Source organism: Anser brachyrhynchus (genome assembly GCF_964034855.1).
Source record: "Anser brachyrhynchus genome assembly, chromosome: 7".
In the NCBI taxonomy this organism is placed as follows: Eukaryota; Metazoa; Chordata; class Aves; order Anseriformes; family Anatidae; genus Anser; species Anser brachyrhynchus.
The window spans coordinates 39,613,464-39,633,408 of record NC_137701.1 but is presented as its reverse complement, the minus strand read 5'-3'; the positions used below and the strand labels follow the sequence as shown (position 1 = coordinate 39,633,408).

Sequence of the window (19,945 nt, the reverse complement as noted above, 5' to 3'; positions counted from 1 at the left end):
GTATTATACTACCAGGTCCTGGTTAAGCTTCACACTGACACTAGGAAGCACTCCACATTTCACAGAAAATCCTCCACAGCAGCTTTACCTACAGGATTTAGTATTTCTTCAACTTTAGACTATTTTTTTCCTCCACAACACGCCACAGCAATGTTACAAGAGGATGTTAGGTTAAAAGAGGGATTAAAACTGAATGTGGACTTTATTCCACTTTCAAAATGACAGCTTCTTCTTTATTAAAAAAGTAAACCAGACATTTTTCTACAGAAATTTTCTTTATCGCAGCTTGTAATTCTGAATATAAATTGGCTTTAAGAGATCTTTCCCCATGCCGTGTGGAAGCACCAGCCCGAGCCCCGCAGACATTTTGATTTAAGTACATCGAGCGGGTGGATTACTCAGCCGCTGCGCCATCTGTGAGGGCTGAGCTAGTGATTTCCCCAGCCCCACTCTCCAAAGGAGGCAAGGACAGACTTAATTAGACATGAGGCATCAGTTATTGCATCCTCCAGGAAAGGAGCAACTGTGGCAATTGAACAGCAATTTCATCAGGGCCTATTGCCTCCGGAGAATATTGCTTTCCTTCTCCTGCAACCTTCGGGTTAGCTAGGTCAGCCGTGTTAATCATGCAGCAAAACCATCTGATGCTGTTAAACAAATGAAAGCTTTTCTTTTTTTTTTCCCCCTTTCATTTCATTTAGCAGTACTTCATTGTAGATTTCCAGTTTAAAGTTCATAGATTGACTGAAATGCTTTAAGAAATACCCACGGCTTGCAAAGTGCACTGATGGAACAATCCCATGCTAGGATTAAATGTCCGAATAATCCTCCTGTTACAGGAAGAGACCAGAATATCCACATGTCTCTAACAGAACAGTGGGGGGAAAACAAAAAAAAGAAACCACACACATGAAAAAAAACTACCCTGTTACACTTCGTGTAGCAGAAATAGGAACAGACTTAGGACTTCAGCCACCAGGAGCTGGTACTCTCCTCCCCCAAAGCAACAATTTCCAAATTCATCAATTCATCCATCTGTGCCACAGCATGCGAGTGGTATTCCCAGAAGAGGAACACAAATGAGAAGACCAATAACCAAGGCGTGTGTTTTCACAGTCCTGCATGCAAGGGAACTCTACCCTTACTACTGCCTTCATTTGTGGGTTAACAAATCTCACTCAAATCCTTTAAAAACTGACATACCTGAACTGTTACGTCAAATATGGGCAAGCTATAGTTAATGCTTTTCACTCACCACTTGTTCATTTAGCTAAATACCTGTAGAGGGCTCTGGAAAAAACTCCACTTTGAAAGAAATACTACAGCTTAAAAAGCAGCAGGAGCTGAACATACCTGTGTCTCCTTTTATATGCCACTCACAGCTCAGTGTTCCAGCTAGCTGCTTTGTTCGAGTACACGGTACATATAATTCTAACACTGCCACCAAACTGATTTAATTTTGCCACCGTACCTCCATAGTATGTGTTTTTCCCGATGACGTCTGGCCATAAGCGAAGATTGTACCATTGTAGCCTTCAAGAACATCTGCAAGAACGAGGATAACAATTAAAACCCAGAATGACATCTTCAAGCTGGACTATCAGTGCTTCATGAGCCCTCTACAATGCTGAAGCTCAATCAGAAAATAGTTTGTGCAACAAAGAATGGAAAAAATACAATGCAACTAGCTACCTTAAGGCAAAAAAAACGTAAGATTTACATTACAGAATTGCAGAACTGTTGACATCCCTCTCAGTTTCTTGAACAAATAATAGTAAATAAAAAAATGGACACTACATATTATCCAATATAGCTGTGTAACACGGAAAAGAGAAAACTTGATGACCTGCATTTTAAATCATCACGTACCACTCAGAAAGTTATACAAGCTCATAATTTTTCTACTACTATTAACACCCAACAGTTCAGCCAACAACTTGAATAAGACGGACAAACAGGAATTAGCTGTGCTGAAAATCTACTTCCATCAAGGCAGAATGAATTTTTTTTTACATTGTATAGAAGTGTAATGCTTACTATAGCTGCTAATAAAGAATGAGAGGAAACCTTCAATCTAAAAACCAGTGGTATGAAATCCGTGCTGCTCTCACCAGCCTCCTCAGAAAGGCCACCCCATGGCCTGTATATACACATATACACGTCTAAATTATGTATTATTACATATAATGTCATATGGATTACATACATGTGTATCATCTCCTCATTTCTATCTCCCCGTGCACTTATGTAGGCGGTCCAGATAAGAAGGAGAATTGAATAAGGTACATTAGAAAGAAACAAATGAAAAAATGAAGAAGGAACAAGTGTGAAAAAATAATGAGAGAAAAACCAGAGAAAGATGATTTCAAAGACAGTGAATGAATAAAAAGGGAAGGATTAGAGATGTTTTTCAAAGGGCAGCATGACATCAACCCACACTTCCACTACAGCAAGGCTGGATAAGGATTTTGGAACTCATGGTATGGAGAAGGGGAGGGAGGGACCGCATGCGAGCAGAGGTTAGACCTCCTGCACAACAGAGCACTGCTCGGGCACAGCTCCCCGGGGCCCGAGAGAGCAGTAAAGGAGGGACCCGCAAGGGGACCCGCAGTCTCCCACCGTACAAACTCGAGAGCCAGCCCGCTTTAAGTCAATTAAAATGACATATGCGATTTTTTTTACATGAGGCCTATCAAGAAAGTAAAGCCAGCGCTACGAAATGCCGAGGCAAAGCGAGGCGCTGCATTCACCCCAGGTAACAGCACACGACAGCGGCACCCCACGAGGTGCAGGTCACGGCCGAGACGTCACCTCTGACCCCGCAGTCCTTCACTAAAAAGGTCGGCGGTCGGCAGGGAAGAGAATATTTTTGTTGCAAGGCTTGCCACCTAATGGAGCCAGCTCACCATCTGCCAGCTGACGAGGAGAGGAGGCAGCCCCGGGTACCCACAGCCTGCTCAGAACGAGGGAGGGAGCGGGGAAAAAAAACAACAGACGAACAAAAGCGATCCCACAAAGATCACTCAGGATCTTTCTGTAATTTTCTCCTCACGGGACACACGCACAGCTGCTCACACGCGCCCTAACGTGCTCACAGCTCCCGTGCTCAGCACCACCTTGGGCCACTGCAGATCTGCCGTGGCGCAATCTGTTATCGAGCCGTTTACCTAAACCTGCGTCCACGTCTTCTGCAGCTAAAAAACGCATTTAGATCGTTCTTGTTGTCAGCGTCGTTATTATAACCAGTGTTTCAGGAACTGCCAGGCCAGCTGGCGCTCTCTGCAATAACATTAATCACAATGAAGCCATCAGGCATTTCTTGGGAGGACAATGAAATCTGCTAACAAATGGTAACCTTGAAAAGCTGTCTGAAAAAGCTTCAAATACTGCTTCAAGTGGTAAGGCACTCAGCTGATGTTCCCATGTAGTAAATGACGCTGCAGTGGTCTAACAGAAACAGCACAGTCTGCTGCACGTCCTTCCCCTCATTAGGCTTTGAACTGAAAATTCGGGGTAAGGAAACGTGAGCCCAGAGCTCGAGAACATCACTCCAGGAACCTCTGCTCTCCCTCAGTCCCTCTCCTTGTCTTTCACCCTCCTCTACCCCTTCGTCCCCATCTCTCCCCTGTTTTCTTTCTTTCCATTTCTCTCCTTTTTTCTTTCTTTCCATTTTTCCCTTTCTTTCCTTTCTTATCCCCCCTTTCCTTTGCCCCGTACCAAACTTGCCCTTCAAGGCACCTGCAAGGTCCAAGTTCACACACACGCACACACACAGGTATGTTCGCACTGCATTTCCAAACGGGACTTTGGAAGGTGTTTACATATACCAGCCTTAGGTACCCAGCTTTAGGAGATCAAGCTTTCTATTTGGTCAATGGAAAAATCTTAGGGCACTGATTTAGGCCCTCCAAATTGCTCTCAACCAGGTTTTTACTTCTCTCACCGTTTTCAGAGGAAACCGGCCTCCAGAGGTGACGCAAACGCCCTCCCTGCAAGCCCCCGGACAGCCACGTTCGGCCATACCAGCAACTGTCTGTGAGCACAGCAGCAGAAGCCACCACAGCCTCGCCTGGCTTCCACGCCCCTGGAACGTCGAAATGGTTTGCCAAAGCTCTCCACGCTGAGCTGTGTGTCAGCAACGGGAACAACCCGAGCCCTCCAAGTGCAGCCCCACCAGTTGTCACTGAAGGCTCACCCAGCCGAAGCCAGAATCGCTGTAATTCGGCTCCCATCCGACTCGAACCTCACGACTCATTTCCTCTCCGCAACACCAAATAATTCGGCTCCTGGGCCCCCATTACCCGCAACGGGCACGTCAGCTCACCCGAGGCCATCCGAGCGAGCCGGCCGCTTCCCCCTGCACGACCCCAGGGGTCTGCCCCAGGAGGGGTCACCCAGGGACCCCCCTTGGGCTTCCCACACGAGATGCTCGAGCTCTGCGGCCCCGCTCCTGCAGCCCCCGCCCCCTGAGCGGCCCCCACCTCCCACACCACGTTAAGCCCTCGGTGTTCAGCACAGGCTTGTGTTGCTCTAAAAGCACGGCCCCGACCGGCTCCGACACCGTTCCCGCTGTTTGGATTTCCAAAGAAAAGCCTCCAGGGATGGGGCATCCACGGCTTCTCTGGGCAACCTGTGCCAGTGCCTCACCACCCCCTGAGTGATGAATTTCCTCCCAACCTCTACTCTAAATCTCCCCTCTTTTAATTTAACCCCACTCCCCCTTGTGCTGTCGTCATCTGACTGAGCAAAAAGTTGCTCTTCATGTTTTTTAAAGCCCCTTTCAGTACTGAAAAGCTGCACGAAGCACATGGTTTTTGGCTTTCACTATATATCCCAAAAAGCAAGTGTTAGGGTGGAATGACAGTCATACACAGAGAAAGGGAGGAACAACCACTGCAACTCCTTCAGCCCTTTTGCATTAGTTTTTCTACACAAACAAATATATTCAAGGAAAAAAAAAAAAGGAAGACCTGGAATTAGTAATTACAAAGCTCCAATACAGACAGCTAAACATTTATTACCCTATCTTTAAATAGTCTGAGGGACAGGCAGACACATTTGTCCTTCCCCCAAAGTGGCAACAAACGAAGACAACACCTACCTTTGACAATCGGCTTGGCACAGGCGTTATAAACTTGCTCCTGGGTTGTGTTAGGAGGTAACACTCTGTCGAAGACATAGGGCTTCCCTTGCTGCAAACAGAACAGAGACTTGGTAAGAGAAAGAACATCGAACCCAGTTATGCAGACCCCGCTTTACAGGAAACCCAAAGGGGGAATATCCATACAAATGCATGCCAAAGGTTTGCTGTTCGTTACCGCAAAACGGGGAAAGCCAGAAATGGGAGCGGAGGCACCGAGAGCTCTGCAGGTTCTGCAGCTCCCTTCTGCTGAGCCCTGGCTCCCGGTTGCTGTCCTTACCCCCGCCAAGTAACGAACGCCTCATGCAGAGGGGTCTGAAACGGCATTTTGGGCTTCACCAGGGCCGTTTGCAGGCTGTGAGCCACCACAGCCGTGCCACAGGCCCGCAGTTACCCTCGCTCCCACGTAACTTCAGGACTGCTGCCTATTGCGATGGACACACAGAGCAGAGCAGCTAGCGCTCTTCAGGCACTTCTGATTGCTCTGCGTACCAAATGCAGGTGGTTCCACGAGAAGCACGCATTAGGAGCCTATGAAGAGGCCAGCCTGACACTTAAAAGACAAATCGATTTCTAGGACAGCGGTTCAGCTCCTCACAACTCGCTAAAAACAAGCGAGCCACGTGCATTTAAAATCCGATTCCTTTATCCCAACTTACACGAAGCCGACGCGCGGCATCTTTCTTGTCCACAAGCATTTTTCCCAAACGTAATTCAACTTGAATCGAGTATCAAAACCAGGAAGATTTCGGCCATACTAGAGCTTACTCAGGAAAGTAACAGGAGCTAAATAATAACAGGAGCTAAAAATAACGTAAAAAAAAAAAAAAAATCCTCAGCTCTTCTGAATTCGGCCCGGAGAGGAAGCGAGCAGCGGCTCAGCGCTCGGAGCAGCGTGCTAGGAACGGTGGCCTTAATGCAGGTTCGCAATTAATTCCCTGGGATCCCAGGACAGGCACGGGGACCGAACCCACAGGCGGATCTGCAGGTAGTGGTGCCAGGCGGCGCGACAAGGCGAGGCTGCCCTCGGCCACGCTGAGCTCGGGGCATCCGAAATCGGCACGTACCTGTGATCTCTAAGCTCATCCGCACACATGCGGAGCGGCACAAGGGGGAAGCCGACTGGTAACAACCCCGCAGCGCCAAAAGCCCTGTGCAGCAGGCTGCTGCTGTCCCGCTGCGCTGCCCAAATCCCACGCTACCCGTCCTGGGTGAGGGAGCTCGCTCTGTGCCTGTGTACGGGTGGCAGCCGCTACGGCAGGACCCCGGGTCAAAGGGTCCAAGGGTCCCGTCCGACATGAAAAGCTGGGACAGGGCTCCTCTGTCCAGGACCCAAGACCTGGAAGATCTTGGAAGATCTTCCAAGGTGTGGAAGCGGGTCGGCCATACCGTGCAGAACGGCACCGCCCGCTGAGCTCACGGGTAACGGAGGAGCCTAATTAATGGGAAACTGCTTCCCAGCTCGTTTCCATTATCACCGTGAGCGCTCGTGTAGGAGAGGTTGTATAAATAAATGATACGTAATTGCAGGCCTGGAAGACAGGATTTCTCAAAGATCAGAAAGCAAACTGTTCCCAGAAGCAATTCAGGCTTTCAGTCGAGGCACAGCCCTCGCACAGCACCGAGCCGCTCCCCTACAAGAGGCATAAAACGAGCTTTGCCTCCAGGAGCAGGACCCCAAGCCCTCATCCCTCTGGAAGTCTAGGGGCCAGCCAAACCTACTGAGTGCCGCATCAAACTTGCCCCGTTCCCAAGCAGGAGAAATAGCTCGCCCTGCAAATTTCTCCTGGAATTTGGGAGTCCAGGGATAAAGCACAGGAAATACTCAGCACTATCCCATTCTCCTGAGGCCACATCCCTGTAGTGACGACTAAAACCTTGAGGATTAAAAATATAGAAAATACGTGCATGTTAGAAAAATGGTTAAATTTCTTATGTTTTCCCTTCATTCAGTCACACTGACTACAGAGACACTACTGCCATCCTACCCCTTTTCTAACTTACTTGCCCTATAAAAGCATCAGTGCAGCAGGAATTCACCCGGTGGATGAGAACCCAGAACGCTTGGAACAACCAAAAATAAAAATAAAAATGGAAGTTTATCGCAGTAACCTCAATACACTACACAACTGAACAAAATCCTCCAAAATAAACTCTTACATTTTGGTAATGCTCCTGAAACTCAGCTGGAAAACAACTTGAAGCTGGCGCTCGTGTACGGCCGGGCGCTGCAGGGCGCTCGGAGTTGAACACCCCATGATTTTTGCAGGGCGGGCTTCGTTATTGATCTGCCTTCTGAGCATTCCCGTGGTGCTGACGGGCTCTGGCACGCGGCCACAGACCCGTTTTTAGCTTTCGCTCGCAGCAGAAAGACCCTTTAACTCCTCGCAACAAGCGCTGTTTTCAGAAAGCGTCGCTTTGTTTTGGGGCGGATCTGCCGCCTGGGAAACGAAGCTTTGGAAATTATTCCCCTAGACCTGGAAAATGCACTCTTTAAGAGAAAAATGAATGAAACGTAAATAAGAGGATGCCCCAGCACAAAGCTGGCTACTAAATACTGCTGCCCAGCAGTGTTTTCCGTCCTTGTGGCCCAGCACTGCTCCGAGGCACGGCTCTCCATCGCTCTCCCGCTGGCTCCCCCAGCCCAGGAGCTGGGGGTGACCAGCACGAGGCTCCCCACCCTTCCTCACAAAACTGAGCTTTAAGTAAACAAGTCACGGCTGGTTCAGCTTCGTGCTGAGCCGTTCCCTCCCGCCAGCCCTCTCAGCTTCACCACCAGACTGGAAGCAGCAGAGCTCGAACAATCCTCGTGGGAACAGCAGGGCATCCCCTCCGGCGTGACCCCGCCTGGCTCCAGGTAGCTCGCACCGCTGCTTTGGTTTCATGCCCTCGAACTATTTCAATGCACCTTTTCATGCCTGTTCAGAGCTACCTCCAGAATCCACTCATTCTCCTTCAGCAAAGCACTGACAAGCTTAATCAAACTAACTTTAAAACGCCGCCATCCACGTTTCAGGCAGAGCTCTCCCAGCGTCAGACGTTCCCGAGCAAACGGCGACCGCGGCACACGACGTCCAAGCCACAGCAGGCACAACGGGGCCTAGCGTGCCCTTCCACATCACCGACACCACGTGCCCAACATCCACAGCCACCTTCTAGGAGAAAGGCACTCGGGTTTGGAGGTAAGCTGGATTCAAAGTTACCCCAAATCTATTTGGTTTTTCTCAGGCTGCAGCACGTCTGCTGATCTACGGCACTCCCTTACATCAACAGGGTAAGACAAATTGAGTATATATTTTTTGTATATAAAACTATGTAAAGTGACAGTTTAGAAAGGAAAGACCAAAAACCACTCCTTTTGTAGAAGAAAATAGAAAGAAGGGTACGGTGATTCTAGAAGGCAGCCCGCTCTAACTCCAAGCCTTGTTGTTTTAGGAGCAGTTGAGAACCCAGAGAATGACGCGTTGGTCGTTTTGTGAAAATGCAACCCGAGATTTCATCTACTCCAAAGTTGTTTAGAAGCACGGGTTTTATGTTTTTTAAACAATGTGATGATTTTCTTTAAAAAATAAAAATCTCAGAACTGAAAACTAAAGCAATCAAAGTTATTCTGAGGCAGGTCCTAGAGCAGCAATGGACGAGGACTCAGGCAGTGACATCTCCTGGGTGAGGAGTTACGGGAATAAATCACCAGCAGCTCTGCTTAACAGAAACATTTATAGCACCTCTAAGTCCAAAACAGGTTGGCAGACATTTCAAAACATGAAACAAAGCGGTTTCGGTGAAGAAGTCCCAGGTAGGATGCTGTAAGATGCTCGGTTCCACCCACAGAAGAGAGGTGCGACATGGAACAGCCCCGGCCGAGGACACGGCTCCACCCTCACCCCGCCGTGGCAGCGCGGCGTTAATCTTCCCTCCGTTACACCTACCACTTACAGACTGGCGGGGAGCTGCACGGCTCAGGAGATCAGCAACGGGATACCGAGCACGGGCAGTCGCAGATTCAAACCCACCTCAGGTCAGGACGGGTCAAAATGAAACGCAAGGGCATCGCTGATCCGTGTCACGGGTTTCTTTTCAGCGTGCTCTGCAAACCAAGGATTGGAGGGAACCGGGGAACAAACTGCACCGCCGGTGCTGGAGCGTCCCCCGGCCTGGATGCACAGAGCGGCAGAGGGAAACGAGTGAGATGCCTGCACTGCGCGGTATTTGTTCTGCAGAGAAAGCGTTTCACAGGGATAAAACTGTCACGTTTACGGCTGGGCTGTATTCATTCGGCCTCTCCGGGACTAACCCAGAGCCACCAAGCCTCTGTGTGACCGCAGCCCGAAGGTGGAGGTGCTGAGGAGCCTTGAAATTTCCCTGCACTGAGCCCAAGCTCCATGAGCCAGTGTACGCAGCACGCCCAAGCACATCGCTGGTCCCCAGGCTGAGTCCCTTCAAGCTAAGCCGTGCCCCAACACCACCTGCACGAAGGCACGGCCTTAAAGGTGGGGGCTCAGCACGTTCCACTAAACAAAACTGTCCTCATCCTCTGGCCACAAACGGCAGAAGCAGCAGCTCCAATGGCCCTTGTGGGTTATTTTCCTCTGCCATCAAGAACCGAAAACATCTCAGGTTGTTCAAATGCCAAAATGAGCCGTGCCCAGGCCAGCTGAGAGAAGACAGCGGTGCTCAGCACTGGATGGAGCGACTGCACGCCCAGAGACCGAAAAATAAGCCTTACCCCTGGTGCTTTCTGGTCGACTCTGTTCCTGATCCCCTGGGAGACCAGCAACGTGGACTTGCCTCTCCATTTCAAACTCAGTCACCAAATTGCAGTAGTGCTGGGAGCCCGAACGTTTACGGACCTGATGTTTTAGCAGGACAATAAGAGCGTGCAATGTAATAGAAACAACATCCCTCGTTGCCCCAGCCTCCTTTCACGGAACGCCATTAGAAAGGTCCAACCCAAATCAGCGAATTAACGGAGAATCACAGCCCAACCGCTCTGTACTTCCTTCTACCTTTTCCACCGCGAAGCGATGCTAAAAGAGGAACGGAAGGGGCAGCACCCAGCGTTACGAGTTAGAGCTACGGAGGAATGTGCTGTACAGCAGCGCTGGCATTAAGCCCTGCTTCGCTGCAAGACTGGTTGCAGCCCCGATCTGTGTCACGTATTGGCAACACTCGGGCCTGCGGCTCGGCACCTCCGGCAAGCGCTCCAGCCTGGGCACGGAGGAGCCTTCGCAGAAGCTCCGAGGGCGAGGCAGGCGGAGCAATTACCCTGCCACCAATAACGCAGCCAAGTTGCTCCTGGCAACAAACCTCTTCAGACAGGGACGGAGGAGAGGAGCACAGCCTCGCCGAAGCGCGACCCCGCGCCCGAGCGCAGCCATTTTGAGGAGCTCCTGCCCGTCGCCGTCAGCGCCTGCGGCACCTGGGGCAGGGAGCGGCTCCTCCGCGTGGCACGCTGCTGCGCGAGGCCCTCGCTTCGCACACCAAAGGCACGTCTGAAAGCTGGTTAGCCGGGAAGGCGGAGGGAGATCTGCACCTCCCCGGAGGGAACGCGCGGCGACCGCCACCATTCGTTCGGCCTTCGATTCCCAGCTCAAAACCCCCGGCCTCCTTTCACTCCGGCAGCGCTTCCGTTGCATTCTTTCATCCTTCCTCATCTCGATTTGCCCAGTTCCCTGCCATCTCACCCACATTGAGGCGAGCTTTAAAGCAGAGGTGGAGGCCAGAGGAGGCAGCAGCCCTCTGTGAGGAACAAAGCCACTCGGCTCCTGCCGAGCACAGCCGGGGCACGTGGGGCTTCAGCCCGCAAGAGCGCCAGACCCCGCAGGCTGTTCCCTCTGCAGAGGGAGGAATCAACTCACTCCCCCCCGTAGGCTTACAGCCACCAAGCCTCCGCTTCTTGGCTCATTACACTAATTTCCTCGTACATCTCATCTCATTACGCGGAGACAAAACAGGACCCGCAGTTTTAAGCGGGGTGCGCAGGGCTCACGACTCGGCACCAACCTTTCCATCGTCCTCACGCTCCATCTGGGGTCAGGTAATGATACGAAAATCAGAGCTTTTAATATTCATCTAAAAAATAAAGACTCTGTCTTGATGTAGCAAAAGCTTGGAAAGCTTAAACGGGAAACTTAAAGCAGAGACCTCGGAGCTATTTGTAACAGCCGTGCTTTCACGGGAGCGGGGCCACGATAATGCCGTGCTTGCTTTGGTGACACCCAGTAACCCGCTTCCAGAAGAGGCATTTTTATTTGTCTCTCTAGCTCGTTAAGAAGTTGCATTAGGCAATTAGGGTGGTAGAGACAGAAAGCCGTGCTTGCTGAAACGCTGGGACCCCCTACAAACCCAGGCACTGCCTCCTCCACATAAGGAGTACATAAGGAGCTGTTGTTCACGTGCCGGACAAGTCAATCCACCGCTGATAAATTAAGTCAACGGCCGAGAAAGTCGGAGCTGTTTAAATTTCGTTCAAAATCCAGGCGGAACTGACTCCCAATGGCTTCGCGTTTGGTAGCAAGAACACCCATGGCAACTGGTCCCTTACCGAGGAGCCGGCGGCGACAAGCTGTGCCCCCGGGGCAGGTGACGGAGGGCTTCTGACCACCCTACTGCACAGCGAGCAGCTCCGTCAGCTACACGGACAACGTGGAGGAAAAGGACGTTATTGAGCTGGCGAACGCACAGGAACAAAGATTTTATTTTTGTAGCTCTTTAAGTGCAGGACAGATCTGCTGCCACGTAGCCCTTCCTGTGGCTCTGCTGCAGCCACAAACGCCTTACAGCACACCTGTGCCCCAAACCCCTTCCTAAAGCACAGCAAGGAGGTCAGAGCAGCCCCGGTTGTGGTCCGTTACCCAGAAACAGGCGATGCTCAACGCCGCCCCAACCAGACAGTAATTCCACTCTTGGACTTAGCAACGACGACGCATCACTTCTGCCTTCCCCGAATCCTCAGAGCAGGGCGCAGCCGGGTCTGCCTGCCGCCAGCATTGCCTTACAGCCTTCACAAGGCCCAGAAGGTCGGACTTAATGCCCCCACGTGTCAGCAGCAGCACTCAGCTGCTTCTGGACCCAGTGCGGCAAGGGAGATGAAGAACAGGCCGCAGCCTACAAAGCACGCCCTGTAAATCCAGTACCCACACCTCTCACGTAAATCACGCTTCATACTCCTATTCTCTCCAGCAGAAAGAAACAAAACCTGGAAACTCCATCCCGACTCCGAAAGCCAGGGGAAGCAGCAGAGGCATGCAAAGGACGTGAGGAGCAGGGCGCAGACAACCACAGCCCCTATTTCTCCCTCCTCCTAGCCCTAAGGCTGGCCAACAACACACCTTACCCATACCCACGGCCCGGCCGCTGCCTACCTTGCTCCCTCTCCAGGAGCCAGCGCAGCGCTCGCATGGTGCTTCACAACTCAGCAGCCACAGATGGAGCTGGTAAAATAAATTGTTTACGCTGGCAAGGGCTTTGTTTGAAGCTCATGGCTACGGTTATTTTATATTACTTAGAAAATCTGGGCTGCGCGCAGAGAAAGCAAGGGACAGAACGAATCCTCTGTGACCAGGATGAGCAGGCACTTTGCTCAAGCAGGAAGAAAATGTGCTTCAGTACAGCAAGATTCACTTGGCTTTTAGGTTTGTTTGCATCGCCAAACTGCTTTCCTTTGAAGTGAGATTGTTTAAGATACCATAAAGTGAGAAATAACCAAGCACGTAGTCCAGAGCAACGTATCCACAACTCAGCCCCAAATGTTCCTTAGCAGCGATGATCTGTTCCCAAAAAACGAGTCAGTAACAGGAAACCTCAGAGCTCTTTCAGAAGCTGCAGCGTTGCCCACATCTCTCTGCTGGCCTAAATGCAGAGATTCGAGCAATTCAGACCCGTGCAGCTGAGAAAAGAGATTACAACTGCTGAAAAAAGCAGAGTTCTGCTGGCAGCACTGCTATAAATATTCGCTAACCCAGTTACCCCGATTCAGGCCCTGGGCCCCGCGCATCCCGCACCAGGTGAAGGCACGACCTGGCAGCCACAGCGACGCCTGGGCACCAGGGACTCGACTTCTCTGTGGGCTCCCAACCTGACCTTAAGAGCCAACTTTCAGCCCCCAAAATGTGAGGTGTTCTTACCTCGTGGGCTGCCACAAGGACAATGAAGTTGGGAGTGCAAATGTGAGATGGATTCAGCAATGCTGTGGTCGGGAGACTCTTCTGGCCCCGTTCTCTTGAGGTGGTGGCACGAGGTTTCAGTTAGCAGGGAGTGAAGCGCTGAAAGAATGAATCCCTTTTTTTGCACAGACATCTAAGAGGACTACTATTAAATATTTAAGTCCTTATCACTTAACACTCATTTCTCAGGAGGGGAAAATCCAGTGCTCTTGTTTTCAGCGAGGCTCTATCTCAGAATTCGAAAATGTGCATTTTCTGAGGCTGCCAGGGGACCAATTATCGATATTGTAATGGGAATGTGGTAATAGTCGCATGCATTTCCAGAACTTCCCATAAAAAGTCAAAATCCAAAGAGGCCATAATAAATATATACCGATGGCCTGGCTCTTTTCCCGTGGGCAGAGAAGAACAGGAACCCATCAGCAATACCACGCGTGCGCCTCCACGCCCCTGGGGCTCTGAAGGAGTCCATTTAGGATGTGAAAGTTTTTTCGCTGTTGTTGCGTTTTTAGCTTCTTAAGCATGAAGTGTTTTCACGTTCCAAAACCCAATGAACTGAATAAGGGCACTTCCCCGCTTCACAAGCCATCACGGGGACAAGCGCTTGGTCTACGCACACCGAAGTTCTCGAAGAGGAGAACTGGCGTAAGACACTGAAATCTCGTTCAGCGCTGCCCTCAGCACAAAGAAAAGCCCACCTTTAAGCAAGGACAGTTGAGGGCATCCACGGGTGTGAATTTCGGGTGGGCTCGCTGCTCGGACAGCTCAGCCGATGTGCCCTGACTGAGGTAGGGCTGCGTGCTCGTGACCGGAGACACGCCAGGTGTTTTGGCATCGGCCAGCGTGGAGGACAACGCGTCCATCCCAAGGTGAGCCAACGTACTGGTGACAGGAAGGACACCAAAGATAATACCAAGGCTGTCAGCAGCCTAGATAGAGTTGTTAAGAAAACCTAAATTAAATATTCTCTCCCAAAATACTGCCTCTGCCTTTACGGAAGCATCCCCACCCCCAAAAAAACTCCTTGGGAAACCGCTACAGAGCAAAGCAGATTAACGTTACAGACTTTAAATTGGCATTTCGTCCTTCGTTTTATCCTGTGTAATGGCTTGCTTCCTTCTGGCACAGCTTGAAGCACAGGATCGACACGTAGAGACGGAGGCACGCCTCACTCCCCAGCAGCTCCTTCGCGGCACGCTGGCCTTCGTTTGGCTGGGAAGCTCCACGAGAAATCATCTCCAACGAGGCAGGACACAAAGCGCTCGCAGGCTTCCCAAAAACACCAGTAAATCCGCCTGCATCAGACCAGGCGGGCACTCCCCGAGACGAATCCGAACAGCGGTGGCTAAGTAGTGTGTCCCGGGGGAGGAAAACAAGGGCCGCAGGCACGCTGGAGCTGCCCGAGGAAAAAACACGGCATCGAGACGGCGACACGAGGCTGTGCTTCCCGGCGGCTGGACAACCCGCCTTCCTCGAGTACAGCTCTGCATTTTCATGTTGCAAAGCTTTAAGTGGGAATTCCGTGGTTTTGGCGGAACGGGTATGCAGGAGGGAGGTATTTTTAGAAGAAGATATCCAAACGGGATTGGGGAAAGACATTAAAAAGCCTTTGATGCTCTGAGAAAACAGAGAAGGGAAACTGCTTTGGAGAAAACAATAAACTTTGTATTTTGACTAAGTAATCATCTTTCTAGCACCACCACCACTAAACAGAAGTTATTTTCACACCCCATTTCTCACCGTTTAGAAAACAGAAAAGTGCATACAACTTCATCCAAGTCCACCTTTAGCTGCGTTGAATAATCTTCCCCCAAGTTCAGCACCCATGGGCAAGCTTGAACAAACATCCTTCCCCAAAGAGGCGAGGCAGAGGAGATTTCAGGAGAAACACGCAGACAAACAGCGTTTGCTTCTGTGCTTCATGGAAGCATTGCTGTGTCAAGCCATAAACGTACTTTGTTTGTTGATAATCAGACACAGAAGTGTTTCATTCTCCAGCCAACACGCCGTAAAAAGAGAACCAGAGAACTACTCCACCAGTTACCTCGTCTGCCCATGATCTTTTCCTTCTGCACAAGCTCCTGAAGCAAGCCCGAAGCACAGCAGCACTGTGCCTTAGGACAACAGCTGCTTTTAAAAGCCAAGCACACGAGAGGTTCGCTGAGCGCCTACTGCGACACTTCTTCAGCAAAGGAAACAGAACAAGGCGCGGGAGAGCCGTCCAAGCCCAGGGGAATCACCTCCTATTGCTGTTTCCCAAAGGCACGGCAACACACTGCAGCCTATGGGCTTCCTCTTCTTCCTGAGACACCGAGAGGCTCAAGGTGCTGCGACAGATCACCCAAAATATAACCCCAAGTGCCAGATCTGTCGGTCCTGTGCTGGGTTTCTCTGGAAACAGCCTGACCTGGAAGCAACAGAGCCCGGAGTCCCAGGGGAAGGAGCCCCGCACGCCACGGTGCGCCCATCCCCAGGAGAGGAGAACACAGCAAGCTAGGGACGGCTGCAACCAGTGTTGGGTTCGGGAAGATCTCACGAAATAAAAGTTAAACACCTCCAACTATTCTAGTGATGGAAACAAGAGAGAACCTCTCCACGAGACAGCACTGCAAACAGCAACAGCGCTCACAGCCGAAAGCAGGAAAAAAAAATGCTCCAATTCCACCCCAAATCCGCTCCCAGTTCCAGGTTTGTTTCACTTCACAGAACACGACACCGCGACGCAGCACGCCCGTGGAACCGGGCAGCAAGTTTTCATTGCGAGCCCCATGGTTAGCCGCGCGGAACGCCTCACGGAGGGCATGCAGAGCCCTGCGGCACCGCGCGGCCCCGCTGCCCTGCCCGCTGCCGGCTAGGCCCGCCGCGGGCACGCTGGGCAGGGCTGGGGACAACCGGCCAGGCAGGGGAAGCTCCACGTTTCCCACCCAGCACCGCTCCTTGGGTCTCGGAGCAGGTGTGGGTGTGCTCCTCGCCAAGCAGGAGGCGTCTGCCCGAGCAGTCTCAGGTTGTTCGCTCACTGAAGCTCAAAACCTAAGGGAGAACGGAGGTAGAAAACCCGTCTCCTTCTCAACTCAGCTCCTCTGCTTCTGTCACAAGGAGGAGGCAGAGGGCTGGCAGCCCTCCCCAGTAAGGCCAAAGCTGAGAAATGCCCTCACGGACAGCACCCTGCCAAGCACGGAGCCCCGCAGCATCCATCCCGTGCAGATGTTGGGGACGGAAGCGCTCGGGGGGACGGGGCACGGAGGAGCCATCGGCCAGGGGCGCGCCTCAGCCGCCCACTGGGGCAAAGGGCTCCACGCTCTCCAACAAGGCTGTAAGAAGGAAGCCAGCAGGAAAAATGCACTTCCAGGTATGTGTCAGCCAGCGGAATCAATCAGAAAGTCACCTTGAAGCTGCAGAGCAGCAGAAACATAAAATGAAGCTGCAGTCTGGTGAGGCTGGCGGAGCTAACCGCAAAAGCAAGCGATGGATTCGCCACTGTCGCCTTTTGCTGCCATGGTTAAAGACGAGATACAGCTTATAGGCTTCTACATTGAAAACCTTGAAGTAGAATCAAAACACACTGGTGGTTTTTTTTTTCTGTTTATCTTCTGAGCCACAGACCAACTCAGGTAAGGCATTTTCATCTTCCTGCTCTACTCAGACCGCCCCTGCTTCCCTGCATTGCACATGCAAAGCACACAAAGGTCCACGGAAGAGGCGAGGATGTAAAGCAGTGGCTCACATCTCAACTCCGAGGCGTTTAACTGGTTTGAACGCAGTTAGGATGCTGCCCCGGGACTGTCCTGCTGAAGAGCTCCGAAACACACGACCGCGGGCATTGCAGACGCAGCTTCATTCGCGACATCAAAGAGAAACTCAAGCCAGTTGTTAAACTTCCTTCATTGCTGCTCGTTTTCAAGTTCTGGTCTTCAATTTTTGTCGGAAAAATTGCTCAAGGCATAAAATGGTTTAATGGGAAATGATGGTGGGAGGTTCAGAAACCAAGCGTTTCCCCCCGATCATCTTTTAGGAAGAAGTAAATGTATTCACGCTCACATGTCAGAAAAGAATAGACGTTTCCTTTAAGTAATTCAGATTTTATTTTTTTCTGCTGCGATGACAGAATTCCTATGAGCTTTTTTTGTTTGCTTGTTTTAATTGTAACAGCACCCCTTTCCTCCCAATAGTTTACGCAACAAAAATAGAAGCTGCATTGCAGTGTTTTCCAAATGCTATACGAAAACAAACAAACAAAGCGCTCGGTTCTGGGTTATTTTTGTTTTCTGCGATGCTGCCGAGAGCTTCTGGAGACTCAAATACTGCTTTTCTAGAAGGAAGTCCGCTCTGGTAGGATCCTGCACAGCCCCAGGACTCCTTCCCCCTCCCTCCACCGCTCTTGCCGGCGCTACGCAGTCACTCCGAGGCGGCAGATAAGCAGCAGATAGATAACGCCACCCGCGCTGCCTGCCGCTGCCACACTGCAGTGCTTGCAGCCTAGCTCAAGTTACAGCACAGCCCCGCCAGCTCAGCGCCGCGAATAAAGATGACAAAGAACATGGAACAATTCTACCTTCGCTTACACGGGCGGAACTGCGGGGAGCCACAAATGTCCCCACATCCCCAGCCGGGTGGATCCCCGCTGAAAAACGAGCAGGGCTTTGAGGACGTGTTTTAGGAGGCAGCAAGACTGCGATGCACACCTAAACCAGACCCGTCTTTCGCTCTGTGGATGCGAGGAAAGGCGCACCCCGAGCTTCAGGACAGATTTTCAAGATGGCAAGCAACCTCAGGACTGATCCTGCCAAACAGAATGTACATAAAAATAAACCTGTACATGTGCTTATATAAATAAATAAACAAACACGTTTTCTGGCTTCTCGTTAGGGATTTTTCTACACTCCCACAGCAGGAAATTGCCGGCTGCTGCTATTTTTCCTTTCTACCTTTACTAGAGGCGCTATCTCCTGTCTGCAAGGCAAACACAAAGCATCACGGTTGCCGTTCTCCCAGGCAGCAGCACTTTACCCACAAAGATGCATTTTGTACCTGCGCGTTCACTTAGGCAGAAAAAAAAGGGATTGTGGATTCTCTTTCTGTCTGAAAAAATGACGTTGTTAAAGGGATATTCGGCTGGTGGCTGAATACCGCGATGATGGGACCAGATCATCGCGGTCTTTCCCAACCTTAATGATCCTAGGATGCATTTTAATCTAGTTTTGATGCACACGAGGGCTTGCTTTAGGGGAAAAAAAGATTAGCTGGCACGAGCTCCTGAAGCAGCCCAGGAGGGCGACGCTGGCGGCAGGGCTGGCTGGAGCAGGCGCTCCCGGAGCTCTCTCCCAACCTTTGCGATTCCAGAAAGCGCGGAGGCACGAGCACGGGGTGAGGAACAGGGGAGCCATTCCGCAAGCGGCTCCGTTTTGCCCTCATTTCCCCGTAACTATTTCAGACAGGGTTTTTTTTTGTTTTTTTGTTTTTTTTTTTTGCGTGAAACTCGCTGCGGACTCGAAGCTTTGATAAGCATCTTCGTTCCCGGCTGCTTCGTGAGGGAGCGATGCGCAAGGCGAGCCTCGGCCCCCAGCCCCGGCTTTGTGTCGCCCCTCGCCAGACTCCACCTCAGCCGCACCGGGACCCCCCCAAGAGCCCCCCAGGACCCCCCAAAGCCCCTCCAGGACCCCTCAGGAACCTCCCAAGACCCCTCAGCATCCCACCAGGACCCCTCGGGATCCCTCAGGATCCCACCAGGACTCCTCGGGACCCCTCAGGAGCCCCCCAGGACCCTCCCCAGGAGTCCCTCGGGACCCCCCCCCCCGCGGTGCCGCACTCACCCCGACGACCACCGTGTCCTCGCCCTTGAACTTGGGGATGAACCTGTCGCCCCGCAGCACCTCGGCCTCGTTGAGGGGCCGAAAGCGGCACATCACCTTGATGCTGCACTCCGCCGGGTCCGCCATGGCGGGGCAGCGCCCCGGCGGGCAGGTGCCGCAGCCGCCCCGCTGCCGGCGGCCGCGGAGGGGCCGCGGAGGGGGCCGGGAGGGCCCGAGGAGGGGCCGGCAGCGGCCGCGGACCCCGCTCGCCCCCCGGCTCGGCTGCGGCTGCGGCGGGCTGAGGGCAGCGGGCGAGCGGCGGGCGCGGAGCCGCCGCCCCCTCAGCGCCCCCGGGGCTTTGTGGCCGCGCCGCAGTCCCGCGGCCCCGCCCCGCGCTGGGCACGCCGGGACGTGTAGTCTGTGAGGCACACCACGGCCCCAAAACGGCCCCAACCGACCCCAAAACAGTCTCGCAACCGCCCCACAACCGCCCCCCCCCCCCCCCCTTGGGGGAGGTTTAGCCTTTTGTCCTCGCTACGGGTTGGGCAGTAACCTGTCCCCCACCTTTATCCTTACAACTCTAAAGCTGTACCCAGCGTGGGGTGCTTTGTTTCTGTCACGCCTGGGGCTGGGGGGGTCCCCTTTTTAAATGCGCGTTCTCCTTTCTGAAGCAGGGCTGCTCCCGGCCCTAACGGATAGGAACAAAGAAATAGCACCATAAGGCTGCTCTTCTTCCAGGCAGTAAGGGTTCTGGCTTGTGGCAAAGGTTATTCGCCCAGCCCTGCTTCCCATTACCTTTATTTGCTATGACACAAAGCAGAAGGAAGAGCGAAGCCCTGGCCTCGATGAAT

General features: G+C 52.1%; 1 protein-coding gene across 1 annotated transcript in view; it reads right to left on the bottom strand.

Moving 5' to 3' along the window:
* KIF5C (kinesin family member 5C) overlaps positions 1–19,430 on the bottom strand; it is a 69,876-nt gene extending 50,446 nt beyond the window's left edge. Inside the window, exons 1-3 of the mRNA XM_080599215.1 lie at positions 19,116–19,430; positions 5,102–5,192; positions 1,472–1,545 (exon numbers count right to left, since the gene is read on the bottom strand). Coding sequence (XP_080455341.1) covers positions 1,472–1,545; positions 5,102–5,192; positions 19,116–19,241 — 291 coding nt within the window. The 5' untranslated portion in view covers positions 19,242–19,430. The remainder of the gene's footprint in view (positions 1–1,471; positions 1,546–5,101; positions 5,193–19,115) is intronic.
* Positions 19,431–19,945: the final 515 nt, after the last annotated feature.